Consider the following 25,022-nt stretch of genomic DNA (forward strand, 5'->3'; position numbering starts at 1 on the left):
ACAGCGACGTCACTAAGCGGCCGGCCAATAGAAGCGGAGGGGCGGAGATGAGCGGGACATGAGCGCCCACCTCCTTCCTTCCGCATTGTCGGTGGAGGCAGGTAAGGAGATGTTCGTCGTTCCAGCGGTGTCACACACAGCGATGTGTGGTGCTGCAGGAACGACAAACAACATCGTACTGGCAGCAGCAGCGATATTATGAAAAGGATCGACGTGTCACCGATCAACGATTTTTGACGTTTTTGCGATCGGTGATTGTCACTCCTAGGGTTTACATGCTGAGATGTCGGTAACTGCGCTGGATGTGCATCACTAACAACGTGACCCCGACGATATATTGTTACCGATGTCGCAATGTGTAAAGCCCTCCTAAGACAAGTTTGACGAAACAAAACTCAATGAACCCTGCTCCCTCTATTCTCTATCCCCCTGTTGCCTCCATCCTCCATCCCCCTGCTCCTTCCATCCTCGATCCCCCTGATCTCTCCATCCTCCATCTCCTCGTCTCTCAATTCTCCATACCCCTGATCTCACTCTATCCCTCCTGCACAACCTGCTGCCCTCTGCACCCCTCTGTCACATAGCATTAGTATTGAATCCACTAAGTGTATTGGAACAACACAAAAAATAGAGAAAAAAGGCAAATTGGACATAATTTCACAGAAAACAACAAAAATGGACCATACAAAATTGTTGGCACCCTCAAATTAATATTTGGTTGCACACCCTTTTGGAACAAATTCCTGTAATCAATCACTTCCTGTAACCAGAAAGATTTTTGGCTTTCTCACGTACATTTTGGCAAACAGTACTGTAGCTTTTTTTTTTTTTTTATCTCTGTGTCTGCAGTGAGGTCCTCCTGGGTCTTCTGCTATAGTGTTTCATTTCATTCAAATGTCAATAAATATTTCCCCCCGACACTGCACCCTGAGTCAGCAGGACAGCTTGAATTTCTTTGGAACTTGATTGGGGCTACTGTTGTGAATGTCATTTGAGGGAGTGATGGTTTGGAGCACCCGCTGGTGTTCAGGACTGGGGGTGAAGCTGACAGTGCCTCAACAGGTGTGGGAGTTAATTTGGAGTTTGGGAAGCCCAAATGCAGATCAGCCTGGGTTATATAGAAGAGCAGTGTCTGGTGGCTGTGGTCGGTTATAGATGATGTTCCTCTGTCTCTGAATTGGCTTGGAATTGTCCTTCCATTTATCCTGTGCCTGTCCCATTCCAGATAAGTTGCAAGTTATTTGCTTTATTGCCTGATCCACACCTAAGAGTGTTTTTGTTTGTTTTTCATTTTGTTTTGCTCAAAGTCTGTTTTCTTGCAAGAGAGGAATTGTCTTTCTGTTTTGATGAGCATGGGGGTTCCCCCTTTGCAGGTCCCACTGCAAGAAAAGGGAGATTCTCACTGTTCTATTTGATTATTTGCACGTTTGTATTTCTTGTGTTTTTTTTGGGGTATTTTGTTTCTCACATTAGTTACAAGAGTACCTGATATAGTGGGGAAGAGTCCGTGTAGTCTCAGTATTTTTCTTATCAGGAGATTGTGGTCAGGGCAAAACCCTGCTGAAAAATAACAATCAGTTATTTGTCCTGTCTTGTTCTATTTAGGAAGTCGGGCCTCACCTTTGCTAATCTATATTTCATATCTGTGTATAGTGTTTTCTTACATCACCGTTGGCTTTATATGTTGGGGGCTTGCTATTCCTTTGGGGACTACTCTGAGGCAAGATAGGTTTCATCATTTCTATCTGTGAGGTGTAGTAAGTTTCTTCAGCTGTGATGTGGCATCTAGGTGTGTTTAGGAATGCTCCATGGCTACTTCTAGTGTGGTCTGACAGATAGGGGATTGTGGTCAGCTCAGGTTCCAACTACTCGTGTTTTTTCTGCTGATGGGATTTTTGTGATAATTCTCGGTGAACAGATCATTACAGGCTACTTATCCACCATCCGAAGTATCCTGCGTTGCAATTTCATCAATTTGACCTGCTGTCCATATCCAGGGAGATTAGCTACACTGCCATTGGTTATAAATTTCTTGATTCATGTTGTGGACCATGGAAAAAGGAATATCAAGATGGACTTGTAACCTTGAGATGTTGATATTTTTGAACAATTTTGGTTCTCAAGTCCTCAGACAGTTCTCTTCTATTTCTGTTATCCATACTTAGTGTGGCACAGAGACACACAATGGAAAGATTGAGTGGACTTCTCCCCTATTTATCTGGTTTCAGTTGTGATTTTCATATTGCCCACATCTAATGCTTGCCACAGGTAAGCTTGAATGACAATCACATGCTTGAAACAAGGTTAGTTACCCACAATTTTGAAAGGTGCTAACAATTTTGTCATTTAGGGTTTTTTTTAAATTATATCCAATTTTCCCTATTTGTTGTGTTGTTAGAATACACGCAAAGGAACTAAACATTTATATGACAAATCATGTGTAATTGCAATAATTTTCGGTGAGAAATATTTCAATTTTCTGGAACAATTTCAAGGGTGCCAACACTTTTGGCAATGACTGTATATAGTAAAGAGTATTGGATGCAGTTGTCAGACCCCCATTATATGTGGAATCTTCCATAAGTTTGTCACTTAGAATTTCTGGTCTCTGTTGTATGATTTGTGATGATTTACAACCATGAGTGAATGCTGAGACCTGACACTTGACACATTGGCCCCAAAAGTAAATGCTTGCGAAGGGATGATAAGTTGATGGAATTGATAGTTGTGCTGTCAGTAAATGACCTGTATAATGATATATGACTGCTCTGAGGAATGCTGGTCCACAAATCCAAGAACTCATGATGTATAGTGAGACTCCCTGTGTTCATACTGTGGCTTCAGACATTGGTTGTGCCAGTATAGAAAGCCCGGGAGACAATCTGCTCTCCCACATTGTGACTGACGGATCCTATGTGGACGGCTTGTAATTACACTGCCATAAAAGCATTAAAGTTGGGAATGGCTGTAGCCAAAAGTAAAATTCATATAATTTATTGCAGGGAGAGTAGAATGGAAGCGCTATTGGTATTTTTCTCACTGAGACTGTAGGAGTTTTAGTAGATTGGCAAATACAAGGGGAGAATAAGCCAGCTTTATATTTGATGCTCCTTACTAATTATCATATGTAATTTGCAGCTTAAGATTCTATTCATATGTCACTATGTGAACACAATCTGCATATATGCCAGGAAAGATGCGGAACATCATATGTTCATGGTAACCATAATGCTCCAGTCCCCCAGTGGAGGCTAAAGAGGTTTGTGGCCTCCATAGTAGTGGAATGTGCTGAGATTTTGTAGTGGCTCTGACTAACATTGAAACACAGACTCCTGCACATGAGCGGGAATAAGCTGCACAGAACTGCAGACCCAGGAACAACCACCAAAGGTGTATGGATCAGAGCAATTCGTAAAGGCAATGGAACACTCGCCTATTAAATCGACAGATCATCAGGTTTTTGATAGTCAAACCTCCATTGACCTCCTATTGATGACCAAAGATGGGCCATAAGTATAAAAGTCCTAGGAAAAAGGCACTTTTCTTTCTGACAGTGCAGATATAGCAGTATCCTTTTTAATTTTCTGATCATTGGGTTGCCAGGAGTCAGGCCATCAATCAGATTGCTGAGGGATTATCAGCGGTTATTCCCGTGTTATTTCCCAACAGGGTCACTACAAGAGAAATGAAGGCTTACACACCATTTAAAATTACTGTAGGACATGGACATGGCTGGACCTCTGGAGCGAAAAGCAGCCCCTTCGAGCCGTTTTCGCCTGTATGGCTAAATTCTCACATCCAACAGACAAATCCTTACGCTGTAGCCTCTTCTTTTTAGACACTACATTGACCAATTGAGTTTAATTGAACCAGTCAAAAACCGCTCTGGCAAAAATTAAGAGACCACTGCAAAATTGTCAGTTTTTCTGATTTTTCTCTTTCTAGGTATATTTGAGTAAAATGTAAATTGTTCTTTTATTCTATAAACTACTGACATCTCCGTATTTCCAAGCAATAAATTTTGTACATTTTCTGAAAATGAGAAATGGTGAAAATAAAAAAATGCATTGCTTTCAGACCTCAAATAATGCAAAGAAAACAAGTTCTAATACTTGTTCTAATACAAGTTCCAATACTAATGTTTTACCTCAGGAAGAGTTCCAAAATCAATATTTTGTGGAATAACCATGATTTTTAATCACAGCTTTCATGTGACTTGGCGTGCTTTCCACCAGATTTTCACACTGCTTTTGGGTGACCTTATGCCACTCCTGGTGCAAAAATTTAAGCAGTTCTTCTTTGATGGTTTGTGACTATCAATTTTCCTCTTGAATACATTCCAGAGGTTTTCAATGGGGTTCAGGTCTGGAGATTGGGCTGTCCTTGACAGGGTTTTGATGTGGTGGTCCTTCATCCACACATTGATTGACCTAGCTGTGTGGTATGAGGCATTGGCCTGCTAGAAAAACCAGTCCTCAGAGATGGAAACATTGCCTGGGCAGAAGGAAGAAACTGTTTTTCCAGAATAACCTTGTATGCGGCTTGATTCATATGTCCTTTCGCAATATTGAATTTGCCCAATTTCTAGAGTAAGGTAATCTTCTCTGATAAGTCTAATTTTCAGCTTTGCTCAACACCTGGTCGTCTAATGGTTAGACGGAGACCTGGAGAGGCGTACAAGTCATAGTGTCTTGTACCCACTGTAAAATTTGGTGTAGGATCGGTGATGATCTGGGGATGCTTCAGCAAGGCTGGAATTGGGCAGATTAAACTTTGCAAAGGATGTATGAATAAAGCCGCATACAAGGTTATCCTGGAAAATATTTGCTTCCTTCTGCTCAGCCAATGTGTCCCAACTCTGAGGACTGTTTTTTCCAGCAGGACAATGCACCATGCCACACAGCTAGGTCAATCAATGTGTGGATAAAGGACCACCACATCAAAACCCTGTCATGATCAGCCCAATCTCTTGACCTGCACCCCATTGTAAACCTCTGGAATATAATCAAGAGGAAGATGGATAGTCACAAGCCATCAAACAAAGAAAAACTATTTAAATTTTTGCACTGGGAGTGGCATAAGGTCACTCAAAAGCAGTGTGCAAGACTGGTGGAAAGCATGCCAAGACGCATGGAAGCTGTGATTAAAAATCATGGTTATTCCACAAAATATTGATTTCTGAACTAACTCTTCCTGAGGTAAAACATTATCCGTATTGTTACTAAATGATTATGAACTTGTTTTCTTTACATTATTTGAGGTATGAAAGCAATGTATTGTTTTGTTTTTTTGACCATTTCTCATTTTCACAAAATAATTACAAAATGTATTGCTTGGAAATTCGGAGACGTTGTCAGTAGTTTATAGAACAAAAGAAGAATTTACATTTTACTCCAAAATATATGTTATAAAGAGAAAAATCAGAAAACCTGACCATTTTGCAGTGGTCTCTTAATTTTTACCACAGCTGTATGTTTTAAAAACGGATTTCTCTCCTGCACAGAAGACTCCTAGTGTGTCCTATTCTCTTCTGTTTTCGCACATCAGACACGGCCATCAAAGTCTATGTTGATCCATGTGAAAAGAATGACACACTGAAGACAGACTTTTTGTACCTTTTTAATATTTCTTTCAGATTTCATCCATATTTAAAGTACCACTCTGACATTGGCGTTTTTATTTTTTAATTTTTATTGCACCGTGGGAGTGGTGCTTTAAATGTAAGCCCCCTTTTTGATACTCGCCTAACGGCAGCGTCACCTTCTATCGCCAACACACCAGTCTGTCTCCTGTGATTTGTGTCCTGCCAGCACTCCTGTATTTCATTGGCGCCGCAGGTCCCAACTTAATACAAGTCTTTTGAGAGCTTCACTCTGTCGTTGTTCTGGCTCTCATAGACTTGCCAGTCAGACGTTAGTCACAAGATGGCGCCGTGGGATGGGAGCACAATCAGTTAAAGGTCAAACCACAAGAAGGCGAGTCTATGAGAGGGGATGGGGACTTAAATTTAAAGCGTCACGCCAGTGCTGAAAAAACACAAATGCTGGAATGGTGCTTTAACTGATCCAAGAGTCAATGGATAAAAATGTCAGAGTCTACCTGCTTCAGTGAAAGAAATAAAATGGATTAGGAAAAAAAATAAATGGAAACCACTAGGATGTCACCTGAGAAAATAACCAGTTTGTGTCTCTCGGATAAAACACAGATGTGTGAATGTAGCCTTAAATGGAATGGAACGCTGAAGTCCAAAGTCTGTCTTCAGTGTCATCGGTTTTGCACAGTTCCCCATAGACTTGAATGGCCAAGTGTGATCCACACAATGGATGAGAATAGGACATGTTCTAACGACTGGAGATACAGATCCATTTTGTAAGCTCATGTATGTAGGGATCAATAAACGTGGAGAGTATAACACACAAGGGAATCCAGCAGCCGCAAAAATAAGTCTATATTAAACCATCACATTTATTGAAAAATAGTACTGAGGGTCTGCTCGAAACGCGTAGACCTGATATTTTTTCAATATGCTTTTTCCTACACTTTTTTTCCTTTTACCATGGATCAATAAAACTAGGGGCTAGTGTGCTGTCCGAGTGAAAATCAGAGAGAACTAGGACGCGTCACGTACATTGTACAGATTTTTGTTTTCCAAGTTAAAATCACACAGCGCACTGACCAATGTCATTCAATAGGACATTAGTCTCTTTGGATGAGAATCACCTATACATCTATATAGGTGAGTGAAAAAAATCAGATTGTATGGATCATCCTTAATGCATCTGATTTTTACAGATTTTTTTTATTGTGAAACCTTCACTGCAGAATTTTGTTTTTTTATTTCAAGTGCTGGAGTGGAGCTTTAAACCTACGTCCCCTGCTCCTCATCTTATACTCGCCCCCCCCCCTTCGGCGTTGTCGTCTTTTTGGCATCACTGCGGTCTTTTGGCGCAATCATGTGATCGTAGCTTATGAACTTCCATTACAAGTTCTCAAAACAAATCTGTAGGAGCCAGAACAAGGCTTTTATAGACTTGTATTTAGTTATGACCACTGCTCCATGAAACACTGGAGCTGCCGGCAGCTCACAAATCACAGGAGACTGACCTGAATGACGATGGGAAAAAATGAAGATGGGGGGCAGGGATTTACATTTAAAGCACCACTCCAGCAGTGATCTAAACTCTGTAGTGGTGCTTTAACTTCGGAAACTGTATTTAATAATGTACGTTTTTAAAATATTGATGTACAAAAATTATGTCACAAAGACGTAAAAACGAACACACGGGAGACAGTATGAATGGTAATCCGCTAGGTTTTCTGCATGAACCTTGGCCGTTTTTCATTCACTCGTCTGACCCCCAGCTTTACACCGCCGGCTCCTGATCTGGGGATCCCTCTTCTAAAAATTCGGAATTTACGCATTCTCTAAAATGTTGTCAATTCTTTGACATGAAAAAATTGTAATAAAAAAATCGGATAAATCCAATTTTGAAATGCAAATAGTCACCGTTTTTATGGCTGATATATTTTGGACGCACGGGTTGTACTGTATAAGTGGAAAGCCCTATTATAATCTTGTAAGTGGCGTGGCTCTGATGGTAAGATTACAGGTTACTCCATAAAAACCAGGCGCTCTGTGTGCCCAATTGTAGAGGTCAGGATTAACTATTTTGGGTCCACAGAAGTCTTGGGAGTATGTGTGCAAGAATTATGATTATCCTTGGAAGAGAACTTGTCAATATTAATGTCTCTGGTGGTTACATCCTGTCCTGACTCCTCTGATTAATGCTCTGTGTCAATTATTTACAGATCCGGCCTTACTGTGGAAGTTCCCGGAGGACTTCTCTGACCAGGTTGGTAACATCACAAGTAGGTCTGATTGTGTGAAGGCCCGGTGAGCGCTGCTGGATGTAATGATGTGTGCACACCTCCGCTTCCCAGGAAGATCTCTGGACCGCTAGCAAGAATTCGAGTTCATTGTGTTCAGCTCACAATTACCTTCATATTTGTCAGTGGTAAATCTGCCTTACTATCTGTTAGCGTGAACGGAAACGGCAATGACTTTACTGACCTTCAAGCTCACGGGATGAATTATGTATATGTAAAGCACCTCTAATTAGGCCCAAGCACAGTACTTTGTTGTGAACTTTAATGTGGAATTCTTGAAGAAGGCATTCAGTTTGTAGGGTGTTAGAATATTTTGGAATTTCATGATCAGTGAGCCTGAAACATATTGTAACAAAACTGATATCAGTACGGACAGAAATGATCATAAGAATTGTTTACAGATTAGGTCGCAGTAAGGAATAACCCCACATGGAACAGCGGTCCACCTCTGATCTGTATGCAGAAATGACAGCAGATTAAGAAAGCTCATCCAAATGCTGTGGAGAAAATACGCAGCATTTCAGTTCATGCTATGGATTTCTACCTTTGATTTTACCATGGATTCCACTTTTCATACATATCGTTTAGATAAAAATTCCACCGTCCATTGAGAACATGCGCATTTGTCCACTATGATCGTGCCTGTGCAGATCTGATCATGGTGTTTTGCACGTGCAATGTTCACAGTCCATGTACGGATTGAGATTGCCGGGGCTGGCTTCAGGTCTCTTGACCCAAACTCAGTAGGTTCATAGAGGTCTACGGAGCTTCTAAGTTTGGGTCAAGACAACTGCGGCCAGTCCAGACATTGCTGTCCGTACTTGGAACGTCAAGGTTAGGTGTGTGAATGTCAGGTACGGAAACTGGCCTAAGGGGATTCGGGAGGAAGACTTGTCAGCAGCAGCTAGCCAAGCTGTGTTGACGCTGAAAGTTGCTTATCTGGTTTAATGCTTAGCTTATTCTTATATTAGGTATTAATATTCGATTGGTATGGGGCCGACTCCTAATACGCCCACCAGTCAAGGCACACCAGTCTGTTCATTGTGTCCTGGCACTATTTGGCATTGCAGCTCTCTCCCATTTGCCAGCACAGTAAGGGGCCACTGTTCCGTCGCATCACACCCCCTTTAATCCACTGATAGGTGGCTGTACTAAGGGGTGCTTCACACACAGCGAGCTCACTGCCGAGATCGCTGCTGAGTCACGCTTTTTGTGACGCAGCAGTGACCTCATTAGCGATCTCGCTGTGTGTGACACTGAGCAGCGATCTGGCCCCTGCTGCGAGATCGCTGCTCGTTACACACAGCCCTGGTTCGTTTTCTTCAAAGGCGCTCTCCCGCTGTGACACACAGATCGCTGTGTGTGACAGCGAGAGAGCGACAAATGAAGCGAGCAGGGAGCAGGAGCCGTCTGACAGCTGAGGTAAGCTTGTAACCAAGATAAACATCGGGTAACCAAGGTGGTTACCCGATATTTACCTTAGTTACCAGCCTCCGCAGCTCTCACGCTGCCTGTGCTGCCGGCTCCGGCTCTCTGCACATGTAGCTGCTGTACACATCGGGTTAATTAACCCGATGTGTACAGCAGCTAGAAGAGCAAGGAGCCAGCGCTCAGTGTGCGCGGCTCCCTGCTCCCTGCACACACAGCTAAGCGGTGTGCGCTGGTAACTAATGTAAACATCGGGTAACCATACCCGATGTTTACCTTAGTTACCAGTGTCCGCAGCTTCCAGACGCCGGCTCCGTGCAAGCGCAGCGTCGCTTGCACGTCGCTGCTGCCTGGGGGCTGTTCACTGGTCGCTGGTGAGATCTGCCTGTTTGACAGCTCACCAGCGACCATGTAGCGATGCAGCAGCGATCCTGACCAGGTCAGATCGCTGGTCGGATCGCTGCTGCATCGCTAAGTGTGAAGGTACCCTAAGAGTCGGACCCCCACAATCTGATATTGATTACCTACCTTTATGACTACATACATTTATTAACTTTTATAATTATATATGTAAGAATTGCAATTAAGCTTTTTTTCTTTTTTTTTTTTGCTTTTTATATCATTCACTGTTCAGATTATATAATGCGATAAATTATACAATTGTAGTTTTACACTTGCAAAATAAAAGCACCATTATGGGAAAACAATTCTACTTTTTAATAACTAAACTAATATAATAAAATGTGGGCATATTTAATATGATCAGTCTCCTGTTTACTGAAGTATTTGCTACTTTGGGAGTTTTGGCCATGTATTATGGGGGCACAGAGGCTGCAGTCTTTCAGGGGACACCACAGTAGCTCTTATGAAGGCACAGGTTTTTTGTTTTTGTTTTTTTTTTTACTTAAGAAGTGGTCTAATTTTAGAAAAACCTGTCTCTCCTGCATTCTGGACGACAGCAATGTATTGTGGCCACACAGGATAGAACAGTGGGTCCATCAGCTAGGGCTACATGAGGACATGTAGCTCCTTCACCCCCAACTGTGAGGCTTAGTGCTCCCCATGCAGCCGCACTGCCATCCACTACATTCCCAAGGCTTCAAATAAAGGAGATGGTAAGAAGGAGCGCTGTATGGGGCTGTGTGGCCTCTGATGACCTCCTCTTTTCCCCCAAAGCTGTGGCCTCATATGGCACTAACACACAGTGCAAGACTCTGTTTTGCTCTCATATTTATCCTGTGCTCTGCCATTTTCAAGCCTTAGGGGTACTCTTACACCAGACCTATGGTGACAGCTGGGAATTTCTTACCAGTACTGACTTGGTAAGTCATTGACGTGCAACATTGTGATTACACACCCTGTCTGGTAGTACGAGTAAAGTTGAAAAGGTTATCCAGTGCTAGCCACGCTATCTTAGATCATGAGCCCATAGCACTGCGGTGCCACCACTGATTTCCTGACAAATCAAATCCGTTCTCTGTATCTAAATTGTTCCCCTCCCCAAACAAAATCCTTATTTTTACAGATCAATGGGACAGGGAATAGGTAACACTACTAATATATCTCCTAATAGTTACTTGAATATGTATACCGGGTGCTATCCAATCCATATGGATGATACACCCCATACCCTACAGTGATGATCCTTGAGATCGTGTATGGAATTTCACCACCATGCATTGCCCGTTATGAAATTAGCAATTAGATCTATAGGACTTGAAACCATAAATGTCCTAGGGTAATATCAGATTCTGTCCTCCACAGATATTCAGATGTTCATTGTAGGATATGTGGTGTTTTTACTGTCACAGTTGCTGTTTTCCGGTGCGGTGACGTGAGCGCTGGCTCTGTACTCCATCCAGTTCACCTACTTTGTGGTTACGGCACGTGCGACATCTGAATGGCAGGCTCAGTTCTTAACCACTTAATCTGGGGTTAATGGCCACGTCTGTAATGGTCTTTAAGGGATAATCTCATTTCAAAATTTCCATCTCCTTATTTCTTACGGCCGGGCTGCTTTGATTCTTGAGGTGATTACATTTTACGGTACATCATTGCGTTCTTACTTTCTTAGATAATGGGTCACTGTAACCAAGGTACATCGAGTATCCTGGGTCTCCTTATTTTTTTTAGTTTAGTTTACTATGTACAAAGAAGTCAGTTATAATAATACAATTACTAATAATAAATCTAATTATTCATATCAGCGATAATACAATTACACACGTCCTGTTATAATTGAAATGATGGAGACAACTCTACTTACAACCTAGTAATGTGGAAAAGCTATTATAAAGCGTTCGCCTTTGTTGTGTGGAAGGGTTAAAAGTGCATGTTGGAGATTACGATGAAGAAACAGTTTTTCTTTACCGGGAGGGCATTTTAAAAATCAAACCAGCATATGGCACCAGCCAAGACTCCCCCCACTTATCTGCCTCTTTCGTCTGCCAAAGCCCCTTTGTCTGAGCCCCATTGTTACCAGGACTTATTGACAGTTGTAGAACGTAGCTGAAGACACGAGGGACACCCACCACCCCGGGGAGAGGCACAAGCATGGATTATGGAAATATGAATTGATCTTTAGAAGAAGGGCCCTTCCTCTGTTCTGCAGGAAACACAATGACGAGGGGGAGAAGGGGCTATGGCAAGATGTGAACACTAAGAATGGGCTGGGAGCTCACCCTTCCCAGCTGTTGGTAAAAATAAAAAAGGAAAATGTAGCATTGGTACATCACAAGGAGCTGTGAAAAGGCAGAGGATAATGAAGCTACTTGTTAGACATATTTTGGAATAATGTATGCGGCAGTGTTTAATCCCCTTATATCCAGACACTCTTTTAATAATGCAGAGGATGTTGCCAGCAGGTTTCAAAGATAAATTCTGTCATTTTGACTGGTGTGAAAGAAGCTTGTGTGTGGGTTGTGAGATATTTCTATTTATCTGCGCGGTTTGTGTGCGGGGTAGTGGGCACGGGGTTCCTCCTCGTGCACACTCTTTAATTATTATTTTTCCTAGCTTTTTCTTTGACAGCTTGTAGTGTTATTATTTATTGCGCTCCATAGCTGCTATTACTGTTCTGTCTCATATCTTCGCTAATTGCCAGCATTGATAGTCTATAGCCACGGTGGGCATGACAACTTCAGGCACATTGCACTCCAATACATGTGAATGGAAAGTGTGGTGAGATTGCTGAGGTCGCTATCCAGTCATTTTTGTGTGGGACTGTGCGATTATCACAAAGTGGCCGCTACTGCAGCTATTACTCAACCTAGTGTATCCGTCACATCGACGCGTGTGACGCTATACAGCCTGATGCCTCATTTTACATGTTGTATATGTGGGGGAAGTATGGGCGCCCTGGTGTTTAATCATCTGTCAATAACATGGAGATTTTGCTTTTCATTAAATTATTCACTGATTACCTACTCACCATTGTTATGTGGTCATTATATACCATCCATTATATTACTCACTGATCACCTACCCACTGTTATGTGGTCATTATATACCATTCATTATATTACTCACTGATCACCTACCCACTGTTATGTGGTCATTATATACCATTCATTATATTACTCACTGATCACCTGCCCACCGTTATGTGGTCATTATATACCATCCATTACAGTATATTATTCACTGATCAAATATCTAGCATTATTATGTGGTCATTATATACCATCCATTACAGTATATTATTCACTGATCACCTGCCCACCGTTATGTGCTCATTATATACCATCCATTACAGTATATTATTCACTGATCAAATATCTAGCATTATTAGGTGGTCATTATATATTATCCATTATATTATTCACTGATCACCTGCCCACTGTTATTATGTATCATCCATTACATTACTCCCTGTTCGCCTACCCACTGTTGTTGTGTAGTCATTATACAGTAAGGAAAATAACTGTTTGATACACTGCCGATTTTGCAAGTTTGACCACCTACAAAGATTGGAGAGGTTGAATCCCTCCAAAAATCCAGAAAATCACATGGTATGATTTTTAAATAATTAATTTGCATTTTATTGTATAAAATAAGTATTTGATGCAATAGAAAACCAGAACTTGATATTTGGTACAGAAAGCTTTGTTTGCAATTACAGAGGTCAGACGTTTCCTGTAGTTCCTAAGCAAGTTTGCACACTGAGATTTTTTTCCCACTCCTCCATACAGATCTTTTCCCGATCTTTCAGGTTTTGGGGCTTTCGCTGGGCAACATTAAATTTCAGCTCCCGCCAAAGATATTCTATTGGGTTTAGGTCTGAAGACTGGCTAGGCCACTACAGGACCTTGAAATGCTTCTTACGCAGCCTCTTCTTAGTTGCCCTGGCTGTGTGTTTCGGGTCATTGTCATTCTGGAAGACCCAGCCATGACCTATTTTCAATTTTCTTCCTGAGGAAGGAAGGTTGTTGGCCAAAATCTCGCAATGCATGACCCCCATCCATCCTCCCTTCAATACGGGGCATTCATACTGTCCCCTTTGAAGAGAAGCACCCCCTAAATATAATGTTTCCACTCCCGTGCTTCACAGTTGGGACTGTGTTCTTGGGGTTGTACTCATCCTTCTTCTTCCAAGCACTGCGAGTGGAGTTGATACCACAAAGTTCAATTTTGCTCTCATCTGACCACATGACCTTCTCCCATGCTTCCTCTGGACCATCCAGATGGTCATTGGTGAACTTCAAACGGTCCTGGACATGTACTGGCACGAGCAGGGAGAACTTGTGTGCCCTGCAGGATTTTAATCCATGACGGCGTAGTGTGTTACTAACTGTAATCTTTGATTCTGTGGTCCCAGCTCTATTCAGGTCATTGTCCAGGTCCTTCCATATAGTTCTGTGCTGACTCCTGACCTTTCTCAGGTACATCCTTATCCCACGAGTTGAGATCTTGCTTGGATCCCCAGATGGAGTAAGATTGGCAATCATCTTGTGTTTCTTCTATTTTTCAAATAATTGTGCCAACAGTTGTTGCCTTCTCACCAAGCTGCTTGCCTATTGTCCTGTAGCCCATCCCAGCTCATGCAGGTGTTCAATTTTTTCCTTTAGTGTTTTTAAATATCTCTTTAGTCTGAGCCATGGTAGAAAGATTGAAGTGTGACTGATTATATGGAAAGGTGTCTTTTTATACAGCTAACAAGTTCAAACAGATGCAATTAATTCAGGTAATGAGTGCAGAGTAGGAGCACTTCTTAGGGTATGTGCCCACGATCCGGACATGCTGCGTCCTGGATGTAGCATGTCCTCTCCTGCGGGGCCGCAAGTGCTCTCCACAGGAGACCACAGCTGTCTGTGCCCACGATCAACGTCCGGGGTGCTGCAGTGTTTCTCTCTGTTCTCCCTGCGGAGAACACTCACGGCTACACAACAATAAATTGTCATGCTGAGGCTCGGGAAGCAATACTACAGTAGCTGATAGAAAACAAGCACAGTGGGCATGGGATTTCTAAAATTCCCACCCATTGGGTTTGTACTGTACAATACAACATTTTGGACGCAGCAAAAACATGCTGCATCCATCACGATGTTAACACTGTGGGCACGCAGCCTTAAAGGGGTGGTTCACCCATATATTTTATTTTCTTGATCAATAATATGTTGAGAAACACTGTTTCTCCCCAATACCTTATGTTGGCAATAGTGCGTGTGAGTGGCGCTATTGCGGACCGCTGTTCCTCATGCCTGACACCCAGGCTCCGTGACCTCGGGGATCCGATGATGTCACGTCAAGTTCTTATTGACCTGAAATCACCGCTGATGGCTGCAGTCTTCCTGATTCACTGGGCTGTGGGCGGAGTTTCACCGCTAGTCACAGCCCAGCGTGTCTCCTGCTTGAGTCACTCTACTGTGAGGGAGGAGAGAGCTGATGGGCTGTGACGAGCGGTGAAACACCGCCCACAGCCCATCACTCACGGACACTGCAGCCGGCCGTGGTGATGTCAGGTTAACAGGAACTTGACGTGACATCACCGGACCCCTGAGGTCACGAAGCCCAGGGGTCAAGCATGGGGAACAGCGGTCCGCAGTAGCACCTCACAGATACTATTGCCAACATAAGGTATTTGAGAGAAACATAGATATTATGTTGAGATGTTGAGAAACAATCTAGAAAATAAAAAATATGGGTAAACCACCCCTTTTAAAGAAAAAAATAACAGGTCTGTGAGAGCCAGACTTATTGCTAGTTGGTAGGTGATCAAATGCTTATTTGATGCAATAAAATGCAAATTTTATTTAAAAATCATAGAATGTGATTTTCTGGATTTTTTTTATTCTCTTTGTCACAGTTGAAGTGTACCTACAATAAACATTGCAGATCTCTCCATTCATTGTAGGTGGGAAAACTTGCAAAAATGGCAGAGTATCAAATACTTATTTTCCTCACTGTATACCATCTATTATATTCACTGATCGCCTGACCACCATTAATAATGGTATATAATGATCACATATGTGGTCATTATATACCATCCATTATACAGTATTATTCACGGATTACCTACTATTATGTGGTCACCATATACCATCCATTATAATATTCACTGATCGCCTGACCACTATTATGATGTAGTCATTATATACACTACAGTTCAAACGTTTAGGGTCACTTAGATAATTCCTTATTTTTCAAAGAAAATCACTTTTTTTTTTAATGAAGCAACCATTAAATTAAACAGAAATACACTCTATACATTGTTAATATAGTAAATGACTATTCTAGCTGGTTTTGAATGCAATATCTACATAGGTGTATAGAGGCCCATTTCCAAATACCACCACTCCAGTGTTCTAATGGTACATTGTGTTTGCTAACTGTGTTATTGGATGTTTAGAAATCCCTTTAAAAACCCTTGTGCAAGTAGCTGAAAACAGTTTTGCTGATTAGAGAAGGTATAAAACTGACCTTCCTTTTGAGCTAGTTGAGAATCTGGAGCATTACATTTGTTGGTTCCATTAAACTCCCAAAATGGCCAGAAAAAGATAACTTTCATGTGAAACTCGACAGTCTATTCTTGTTCTTAGAAATGAAGGATATTCCATGCGAGCAATTGCCAAGAAACTGAAGATTACCTACAACAATGTGTACTACTCCCTTCAGAGGAGAGCACAAACAGGCTCTAACTAGAGTAGAAAGAGATGTGTGAGGCCCCGCTGCACAACTGAGCAACAAGACAAGTACATTAGAGTCTCTAATTTGAGAAATTGACGCCTCACAGGCCTTCAACTGGCAGCTTCATTAAATAGTACCTGCAAAATGCCAGTGTCAACGTCTACAGTGAAGAGGCGACTCCGGGATGCTGGCCTTCAGGGCAGAGTGGCAAAGAAAAAGCCATATCTGAGACTGGCTAATAAAAGGAAAAGATTAATATGGGCAAAAAAACAGACATTGGACAGAGGAAGATTGGAAAAAAGTGTTATGGACAGACTGTTCTGTCCCCACTTAAAGGCGATGGAAGGTGCGTAGTTGTGAGAGGTTGTGAGAGTCTTACCTTCGTTTTTCCTATAGGTGGGGCAGACAGGACCTTGAGCACTCCAGAGTGAAAACATGCACAAGCTGAGATGAAACAATGGTGGTTTATTTTCTCCAAAGGTCAGGACATGCAGAGTGCAGTAATCCAAGTACCTGGCATTGAAATCTCGAGTGATGCTTGCCTCTGTAGCTACTACGTGTGGTCAGAAGACTTTGCTCCTAGTAGCTCAAGTAAGGGATGTTGCTCTCACAAAAGCTCTGACTGGAATGACAAGCCAGGAAGTGATGCAAGAGGGTCATCAGACACTCCCATGGGCTGAGCAAAAGAAACAGAGGAGCTGAAAAGTCTGACCAGTAGATGGCAGCAGAGACAGGCATGAAAAACATTAAATAACAGTTTTAACTAAGACAAATAGAACAGCACACTCCCCGTCTGAAATTTACTTTGGGGATTTCACTATTGAGTCCATAATACAACCTGAAAGGAAAGGCATGTTAAATGCAAAAACCAGCTCAATTGAGTCCAAAACAAGAAGGATGGCTCAAAGTTCAGGTCCGGTAGCGTTCATCCTGTAGGGACGCTCTCTATGGGCAAAAGCAGAACAAGTTCGTGGATTGGCCTTGCAAAGGTCTTCGTCTCACCTTTCCTGATGACCTTTAGCTCCACCTTCCGAACATTGCCGTCCTGACTAGGCAGTATCCTAGTAATTAGTCCCATAGGCCAGTCAGTCCTTTCTGTGGTCTGATCTTTCATGAGGACTAGGTCTCCTTCCTTGAGGTTCGGCTTGGGATGTCGCCACTTCTTTCTTCCCTGAAGAATGGTGAGGTATTCCTTCCTCCATCGGTTCCAGAAGTAGTCAGCCAAGTATTGAACCCGTTTCCAGTGTTTTTGATGCGTGTTCGCGTGGGTGAACTCTCCGCTGGGCATTACCACGTTGTCAGTTTTTTGGGTAATGAGAATAGTAGGAGTTAATATGGTTGGTGTTTCTGGATCCATGGTCACCGGCACAAGGGGTCTTGAATTGATAATGGCTGAGACTTCAGCTAAAAGAGTGACTAGAGTCTCATGTGTGAGTCTTGAGGAATTGACGTCCATTAGCATGGAGTTCAAGATGTTGCGTGAAATCCCGATCATCCTCTCCCAGGAACCTCCCATGTGAGAACTGTGAGGGGGATTGAAGATCCAGGTGCAACCTTTCTCTGCCAGCTGATCTTGGATAGGTTTGGTGTCGATGTTCAGTTCTCTACATGCACCGACGAAGTTGCTTCCACGGTCAGACCTCAGCTGTTTCACTGGTCCTCTGATGGCAAGGAACCTTCTCAAGGCGTTGATTAGGCTGGAGGTATCCATGGACTCTAACACCTCAATGTGAACGGCTCGAACACTCATGCAGGTGAATAACACAGCCCACCGCTTGCTGTTTGCTTGGCCTCCGCGAGTTCTGCGTGTGGACACCATCCATGGTCCGAAAACGTCTAGGCCCACGTAGGTGAAAGGTGGCTCTGTGGAAAGTCTGTCTGTAGGCAAGTCAGCCATTTGCTGGTATAGTTGTTTTCCTCTCGCTTTACGACAGTGCACACAATCGTGTAGTATTTGTGCTACACGTCTCTTCATTCCAATAATCCAGAGGCCTGCAGACCGTAAAGCACCTTCTGTAATTTGCCTGCCTTGGTGTTCAGTCTTTTCATGGTGGTGTCGGATCAGCAAGACTGTAACATGGTGTTTGTTGGGAATGATGAGAGGATTTTGTTCTGCAACTCCAAGATGAGCCTGATTTTAAACGACCACCAACTCTCAGTAAGCCGAAACTGTCGATGACTGGGTTTAAATTGGCGAGAGGACTTCTTAATGGAATCTGCTGTTTGTTGTATAAACACTTCCATTCTATGGCGAATTCACTCTGTTGGAGGTGGCGTATTATGAGGGACTCGCTATGGGAGATGTCCTCAGCAGAAAGGGCTTTGTGGCAGACATGCCAGCGATGACAGTCTTTGGTTTTAAGGTCAGTACGACAGCATCTGGCGATATGCACTAACCTAGCGACAGTCCTGACGAGCCTCATCCAGCTGGAGAAACTTTCAAAACGTTGGCAACCGAGGTTGGAAGTTTTTTCTGCACTGGTGGCCAGGGTATTGACTTCAGCTCGGACATCTGGATCGTTGTCTGGATCTAGGATGCTGAAGGCTTCCTGGACACCTTCTTCTGACTGTCTCAGCAGGAACTCTGGACCCGTAAGCCAAGAAGAGTTAGCAAAAGAACTTATAGACATAGGTCTAGTTGCGTGATCTGCTGGATTCAGTTCAGATGGTACATAACGCCATTGTTCTGGTTTGGAGGATCTCCTGATCCTTTCAATGCGGTTACTGACGTACACATAAAATCGTCTTGATTGATTGTAGATGTAACCTAAAACGACCTTACTGTCAGTGTAGTATTGGACCTCATCTATTTCGACACACAGTTCTTGTCGTATGACGTCGGCAATTTCCACTGCCAAAACGGTGCCACAGAGTTCCAGTCTGGGAATGGTATGGTCGGGCTTCGGGGCCAGCTTCGCCTTGCCAAATACAAATCCAACGTAGTTTTGTCCGTTGGGGTCTGTCACTTTCAGGTATGCAACTGCTGCTATAGCTTCTGTGGAGGAGTCTGAGAAGATGTGCAGTTCCTTCTTTATGCTAGAGGTGAGGGAGATTTTGAGATAACATCTTGAGATGTGGATGTTGTTCAACCCACACAACGACTGTTTCCAAGCTTCCCATTTTTGCTGTTTGTCAGAAGGGAGTGGGGTATCCCAGTCCTTGACGGTTTCAGAGAATTGTCTCAGCAAGGATTTGCCTTGTATAGTGATAGGCGCCACAAATCCCAGTGGGTCGAACAAGCTGTTCACTATAGAGAGGACACCACGTTTTGTGAATGGCTTGTCTGAGCAACTTACTTGAAATCCGAAGGAGTCGGCTGCAAGATCCCATCTGATGCCCAGGCTCCTCTGCACGGGTGGACTGTCTAGCCCCAAGTCAATGTCCTTGAATCCAGGGGCGTGATCACCCGACTCAAAGGCTCTCATTACGGTCAGGCTATTGGAAGCAATTTTGTGTAACCTGAGTTTTGCCTGGGACAGCATGCCTTGAGTCCTTTTGAGCAAATCAATGGCTTCTTCCTCGGTGGGTAATGATTTGAGCCCATCGTCTACATAAAAGTCTTTCTCAACAAAGCCTCTGGCATCTGTTCCATACTCGGACTCTCCCTCTAATGCGGTTCTCCGGAGACCATAGGTTGCAACTGCGGGTGAAGGGCTGTTTCCAAACACGTGGACCCTCATACGATATTCCACCATCTCTTTATTGGTGTCATTATCCTTGTACCACAGAAATCTGAGGAAGTTCCGGTGGTCCTCTCTGACTAGGAAACAGTGGAACATCTGTTCAATATCGGCAGTGATGGCGACAAGCTCTTTTCTGAACCTCAGCAATACTCCTACCAAGTTGTTTGTTAGGTTAGGACCTGTGAGGAGAACATCGTTAAGGGATACACCTTCATGTTTGGCGCTGGAGTCGAAGACAACCCTGATTTGATTCGGTTTTCGTGGGTGGTATACACCGAATGAAGGCAGATACCAACACTCTTCGTTCTTCTTCAAGAATGGAGCAGGTTCTGCGTGGTTGTTGCGGAATATTTTGTCCATAAAGGCAACAATATGTTCTCTCATTTCAGGTTTGCTGCTCATAGAACGCTGAAGAGAGTTAAATCTGGTCTGAGCTTGAGCTCGGTTGTTTGGGAGTCTTACCCTGGTAGATCGGAAGGGTAATGGAGAGACCCAATGGTTGGTTTTGTCTTTAGAAAACTCACAGTCCATTATTCCGATGAATTCTCTGTCCTCTACTGACAAGGCTACTTTATCGTCGTCCTTGGTTGTGAGAAAGACTGATCTTCCCAAGTTGTCGATATGCAGAGAAGAAGCGATGTCAGGTAGCTGTATTGTGTCTGGAGACTTCGCTTTCACTTCATAGTGATGAGGACATGGCTTTAAGCAGGTTGTGCGCCCATCTCCATGCACATAAGTCTTGAAGGAATCAATTTCTGATCGATCAACGCACACATTTCCTATGACTACCCATCCCAAGTCCAGTCTCTGGGCGTATGGTGCATAGTCAGGCCCATTACACTGCTGTCGCACCTTGTGTACCCTTAGATTGTCTCTGCCGAGCAGGAGTAGAATCTCTGCGTTATTGTCCAGAGGTGGAATAACACTAGCGAGGTGTCTTAGGTGTGGTTGATGAAATGCAGCTTCTGGGGTAGGAATTTCATTCCTGTGGCTGGGTATTTGGTCACATTCAACGAGCGTTGGTAGAGGTATTTCAGTCTTCCCATTGATAGGAGAAGCAATGAATCCCTGGGCTCTTCTGACGCTAGTCTCAATGCGACCTGAGCAGGTGTTCAAGGTGTAGGGTTCTGATGGTCCATTAATTCCGAAGGCTTCAAAGAATTTGGTTCCTGCCAGGGACCGGTTGCTTTGGTCATCTATGATGGCATACACCTTCATTGCCTTTTCTGGATGTCCCTCAGGATAAACCTTGATGAGGCATATTCGGGCACAACATTTCTGTGTTTGGCCCTCTCCACATACCTCTGAGCATGAGCAGGAGACGGCTGTGGTGGTGTCAGTCTGATTCTTGGGCTCCCCGCCATGACTTGGAGTGGGAGTGGTGGTGACTGCAGCCGGTGTGTCTCTAGCTAGCTGGGTTGGGTGCATGGCTGAAACGTGTTTTTCACTGTGACACTCCTCACACTTGACAATGGATTTACAGTCCTTGGCCATGTGTTCAAGTGATGCGCAGCATTTGAAACAGATCCCAAGCTCTGTGAGGACTTTCTTGCGCTCCTGTAGGGTTTTAGATCTAAACCCTCTGCACTTGTTCAGTGAATGCGGTTTTTTATGGATGGGACATTCTTGATTGAAAGACTTATCTCGTGATGAGATGGTGTTCTGTTTATCTGTGCGTGCTGCAGGTGATGGTAGCTCAGTCTTCCTGACACTCAGTGTTCTTAATGTCTCTGCGTTTGTGTATGGCACCTTCATACCTTGATGATGATGATGTTGCAGCTGCCGAAGTGTTGAACTCTAGGAAGTCGAGGCTGGGGTCGTTCCTCATCTGGGCCTGCTCATCAATGAACTTGCAGAACTGAATAAATGGGGGAAAGGTGACGTCATTCATTTTTTTGTACCTTGAGACTGACGTTGCCCATTTCTCCTGCAGACTGTATGGCAGCTTCACCACGATTGGGTTCACTCCATGGGCTGTATCCAGGTAGCACAGCCCAGACAGACGAGGGTCTCTTTTGGCGAGCTCCAGCTCCATGAGCAGATCACTTAGGTCTTGAAGCTTGTGGACTTCTTTAAGGTTGATCTTTGGGATGTCCTGCAGTCTCTTGAATAGGGCTTTCTCTATTGCTTCTGCGCTGCCAAAGGTGCGTTCCAGTCTCTGCCATGCAGCAGCGAGACCTGCTTCTGCTTGTCCCACATAGACGGTTCTGAGGCTCTTGATACGGTTTGTAGAGCCTGGGCCCAACCACTTGATCAGGAGGTCGAGCTCCTGTTCCGCAGTGAAGTTGAGATTTGCGATGGCTGCCTTGAAAGTTGCTTTCCAGGCCCTGTAGCTCTCTGCACGATCATCGAATTTCGTGAGACTAGTGTTGATTAGCTCTCTGCTCACCATGAACCTGGCAAACTCAGACATATCTGATTTCTCACCACTTGTTGCCACGACGACTCGTGATGCCCCTGGGGTGTATGGGCTGCCTGGCATGAATGGATGAGATGTTCCCGGGTAAAATGACGTTGCTGCAGGGTTGAGCTGTGGTTTAGCCTCTGTAGATTCTGATGACCGCTGCTTGAGCTGTGGAAGTGGGTCAGGAAACACTTGGTTGCCATCTTGCTGTGGTGGCTGTGTTTGAGAGGGCACCTTTTGGTGACTGTTATTAATTTGCTTGGGTGCTTTAGGTGGCACTGGCACTGGTAGAGGTAAGTTGGAGGTTTCGGTGTTGTCGGCTTGGACGGTACTGCAAACCGGGGTTGCTACAGGTAACTGATTCAGTACATAGTCTCTTGTGCGATCAACTGGATTGTCTGCTTCCAGTGGTGGCGAGTCAGCTGGATCAGGACCTTGGATCAATGCTTGCTCAAGTAGTCTCACTTTAGCTAGCGCAACTTCCTCTTCCATCTGTGACTGAAGAATCTTTATCCGAGCCTCCGCTTCTGCACTTTTGGCTTCTTCCTCTACTTCTCTTTCTGTGAAGGAACGTCTCACCTTGGATTCCTCTGCTCTTATGCGGGCCTCTAGTATCCTGTCGCTCAGGGCTGAGCTTCTTGAGGATGATGACCCGGATGACCGAGAGGAACGTCTAGATGAGGTTGATCGGTGTGATCTGGTTTCTTGCTGGTGAGAGATACGGTGTTCTGCCTTGTCTATGGCATTTTGCACCTTGGCATCTCTTTCTTTGTCCACCTCTTCTGCCTTGCTCAGGTCTGAAAGCGCTTCGTCAATTTTAGAGTCTTTTAGAAAGGTAATGTACCTTGTTGACAGTCTCTTGTATCTTTCATGAGCTGTGTTCAGCCGTTCCAGAGCGGCTTGTAAGCATGTGGCATCACCTGATGAGGATTCAAGTCTTGACATGTAATAGGTGACTCGTTCCCACTGTTCTTCCAGGTGTTCACATAGCTCATCTTTCATAGTGTGATAGTTTTCAGTGGCCTTTATCGTGGGTTTGGAAGAGCGCTTCGGTCGGACAACTTGGTCTGCTGAAAGCATGGGCTCTGCCTCCTGGGCTTCATAATGGACAGTATCAGGTTGTATTTGCTCTGTTTCAGCAGTGGGGAACTGTCCGAGGTCTTTTTCGGCCATTTTTATATAAGGTGTACTGTCTCTTTAAGAAACTTGACTTTTGAATAGGGGTCCAAAAATCGTTGTGCAGCTCTGCAAGGACTCCCTGATGAGATTCCCAAGGTGTCTTTAGTAAAACTTGGGGTTCGCAGTGCAGCGGTGTGCAGTAATGGGGTATAATGTACTGCAAGTCTATAGAAGGAGTATAGCAGGAGAGAAACAGCAGGTGCATAAACTGTCCCTTTACAATGCAGCAGAGGTGACACAGGACGTGGCAGATGGGAGAGCTTCCCCTTAGGCTTGTCCAGGCATGCACTGTGCAGGCAGACTAGTGCACAAGGCTTGTTGCTAGGCAGATTACAGGGGAAGTTACAGGGCTCTTAGGGATCTGTAGCCGGGGTATTGAGCTCTTAAGCAGTCTTCTGACTGTTCTGTCTCCACTTAAAGGCGATGGAAGGTGCGTAGTTGTGAGAGGTTGTGAGAGTCTTACCTTCGTTTTTCCTATAGGTGGGGCAGACAGGACCTTGAGCACTCCAGAGTGAAAACATGCACAAGCTGAGATGAAACAATGGTGGTTTATTTTCTCCAAAGGTCAGGACATGCAGAGTGCAGTAATCCAAGTACCTGGCATTGAAATCTCGAGTGATGCTTGCCTCTGTAGCTACTACGTGTGGTCAGAAGACTTTGCTCCTAGTAGCTCAAGTAAGGGATGTTGCTCTCACAAAAGCTCTGACTGGAATGACAAGCCAGGAAGTGATGCAAGAGGGTCATCAGACACTCCCATGGGCTGAGCAAAAGAAACAGAGGAGCTGAAAAGTCTGACCAGTAGATGGCAGCAGAGACAGGCATGAAAAACATTAAATAACAGTTTTAACTAAGACAAATAGAACAGCACACAGACGAATCGAAGTTTGAGGTGTTTGGATCACACAGAAGAACATTTTGAGAGACGCAGAACTACTGAAAGGATGCTGGAAGAGTGCCTGACACCATCTGTCAAGCATGGTGGAGGGTGATAGTCTGGGGTTGCTTTGGTGCTGGTAAAGTGGGATATTTGTATGTATAATGTAAATGAGATTTTGAATAAGGAAGGCTATCACTCCATTTTCCAACGGCATACCCTGTGGACAGAGCTTAATCGGAGCCAATTTCATCCTACAACAGGACAATGACCCAAAGCACACCTCCAAATTATGCATGAACTATTTAGGGAAGAAGCAGGCAGCTGGTATTCTTTCTGTAAGTGAGTGGCCATCCCAGTCACCAGATCTCAACCCTATTGAGCTGTTGTGGGATCAGCTTGACCGTATAATACGCAAAAAGTGCCCATCAAGCCAATC

General features: G+C 43.9%; 1 protein-coding gene across 8 annotated transcripts in view; it reads left to right on the forward strand.

Annotated features, from left to right (window-relative positions):
• Positions 1–25,022, forward strand: part of DENND1B (DENN domain containing 1B) — a 278,308-nt gene that overhangs the window by 55,743 nt on the left and 197,543 nt on the right. For all 8 annotated transcript variants that reach the window (XM_075322179.1, XM_075322180.1, XM_075322183.1 and 5 more), the window contains exon 3: positions 7,810–7,853. In XM_075322179.1, the coding sequence (XP_075178294.1) occupies positions 7,810–7,853 (44 nt within the window). The remainder of the gene's footprint in view (positions 1–7,809; positions 7,854–25,022) is intronic.

The sequence above is a fragment of the Anomaloglossus baeobatrachus genome, chromosome 8 (genome assembly GCF_048569485.1).
Source record: "Anomaloglossus baeobatrachus isolate aAnoBae1 chromosome 8, aAnoBae1.hap1, whole genome shotgun sequence".
NCBI classification, from domain to species: domain Eukaryota; kingdom Metazoa; phylum Chordata; class Amphibia; order Anura; family Aromobatidae; genus Anomaloglossus; species Anomaloglossus baeobatrachus.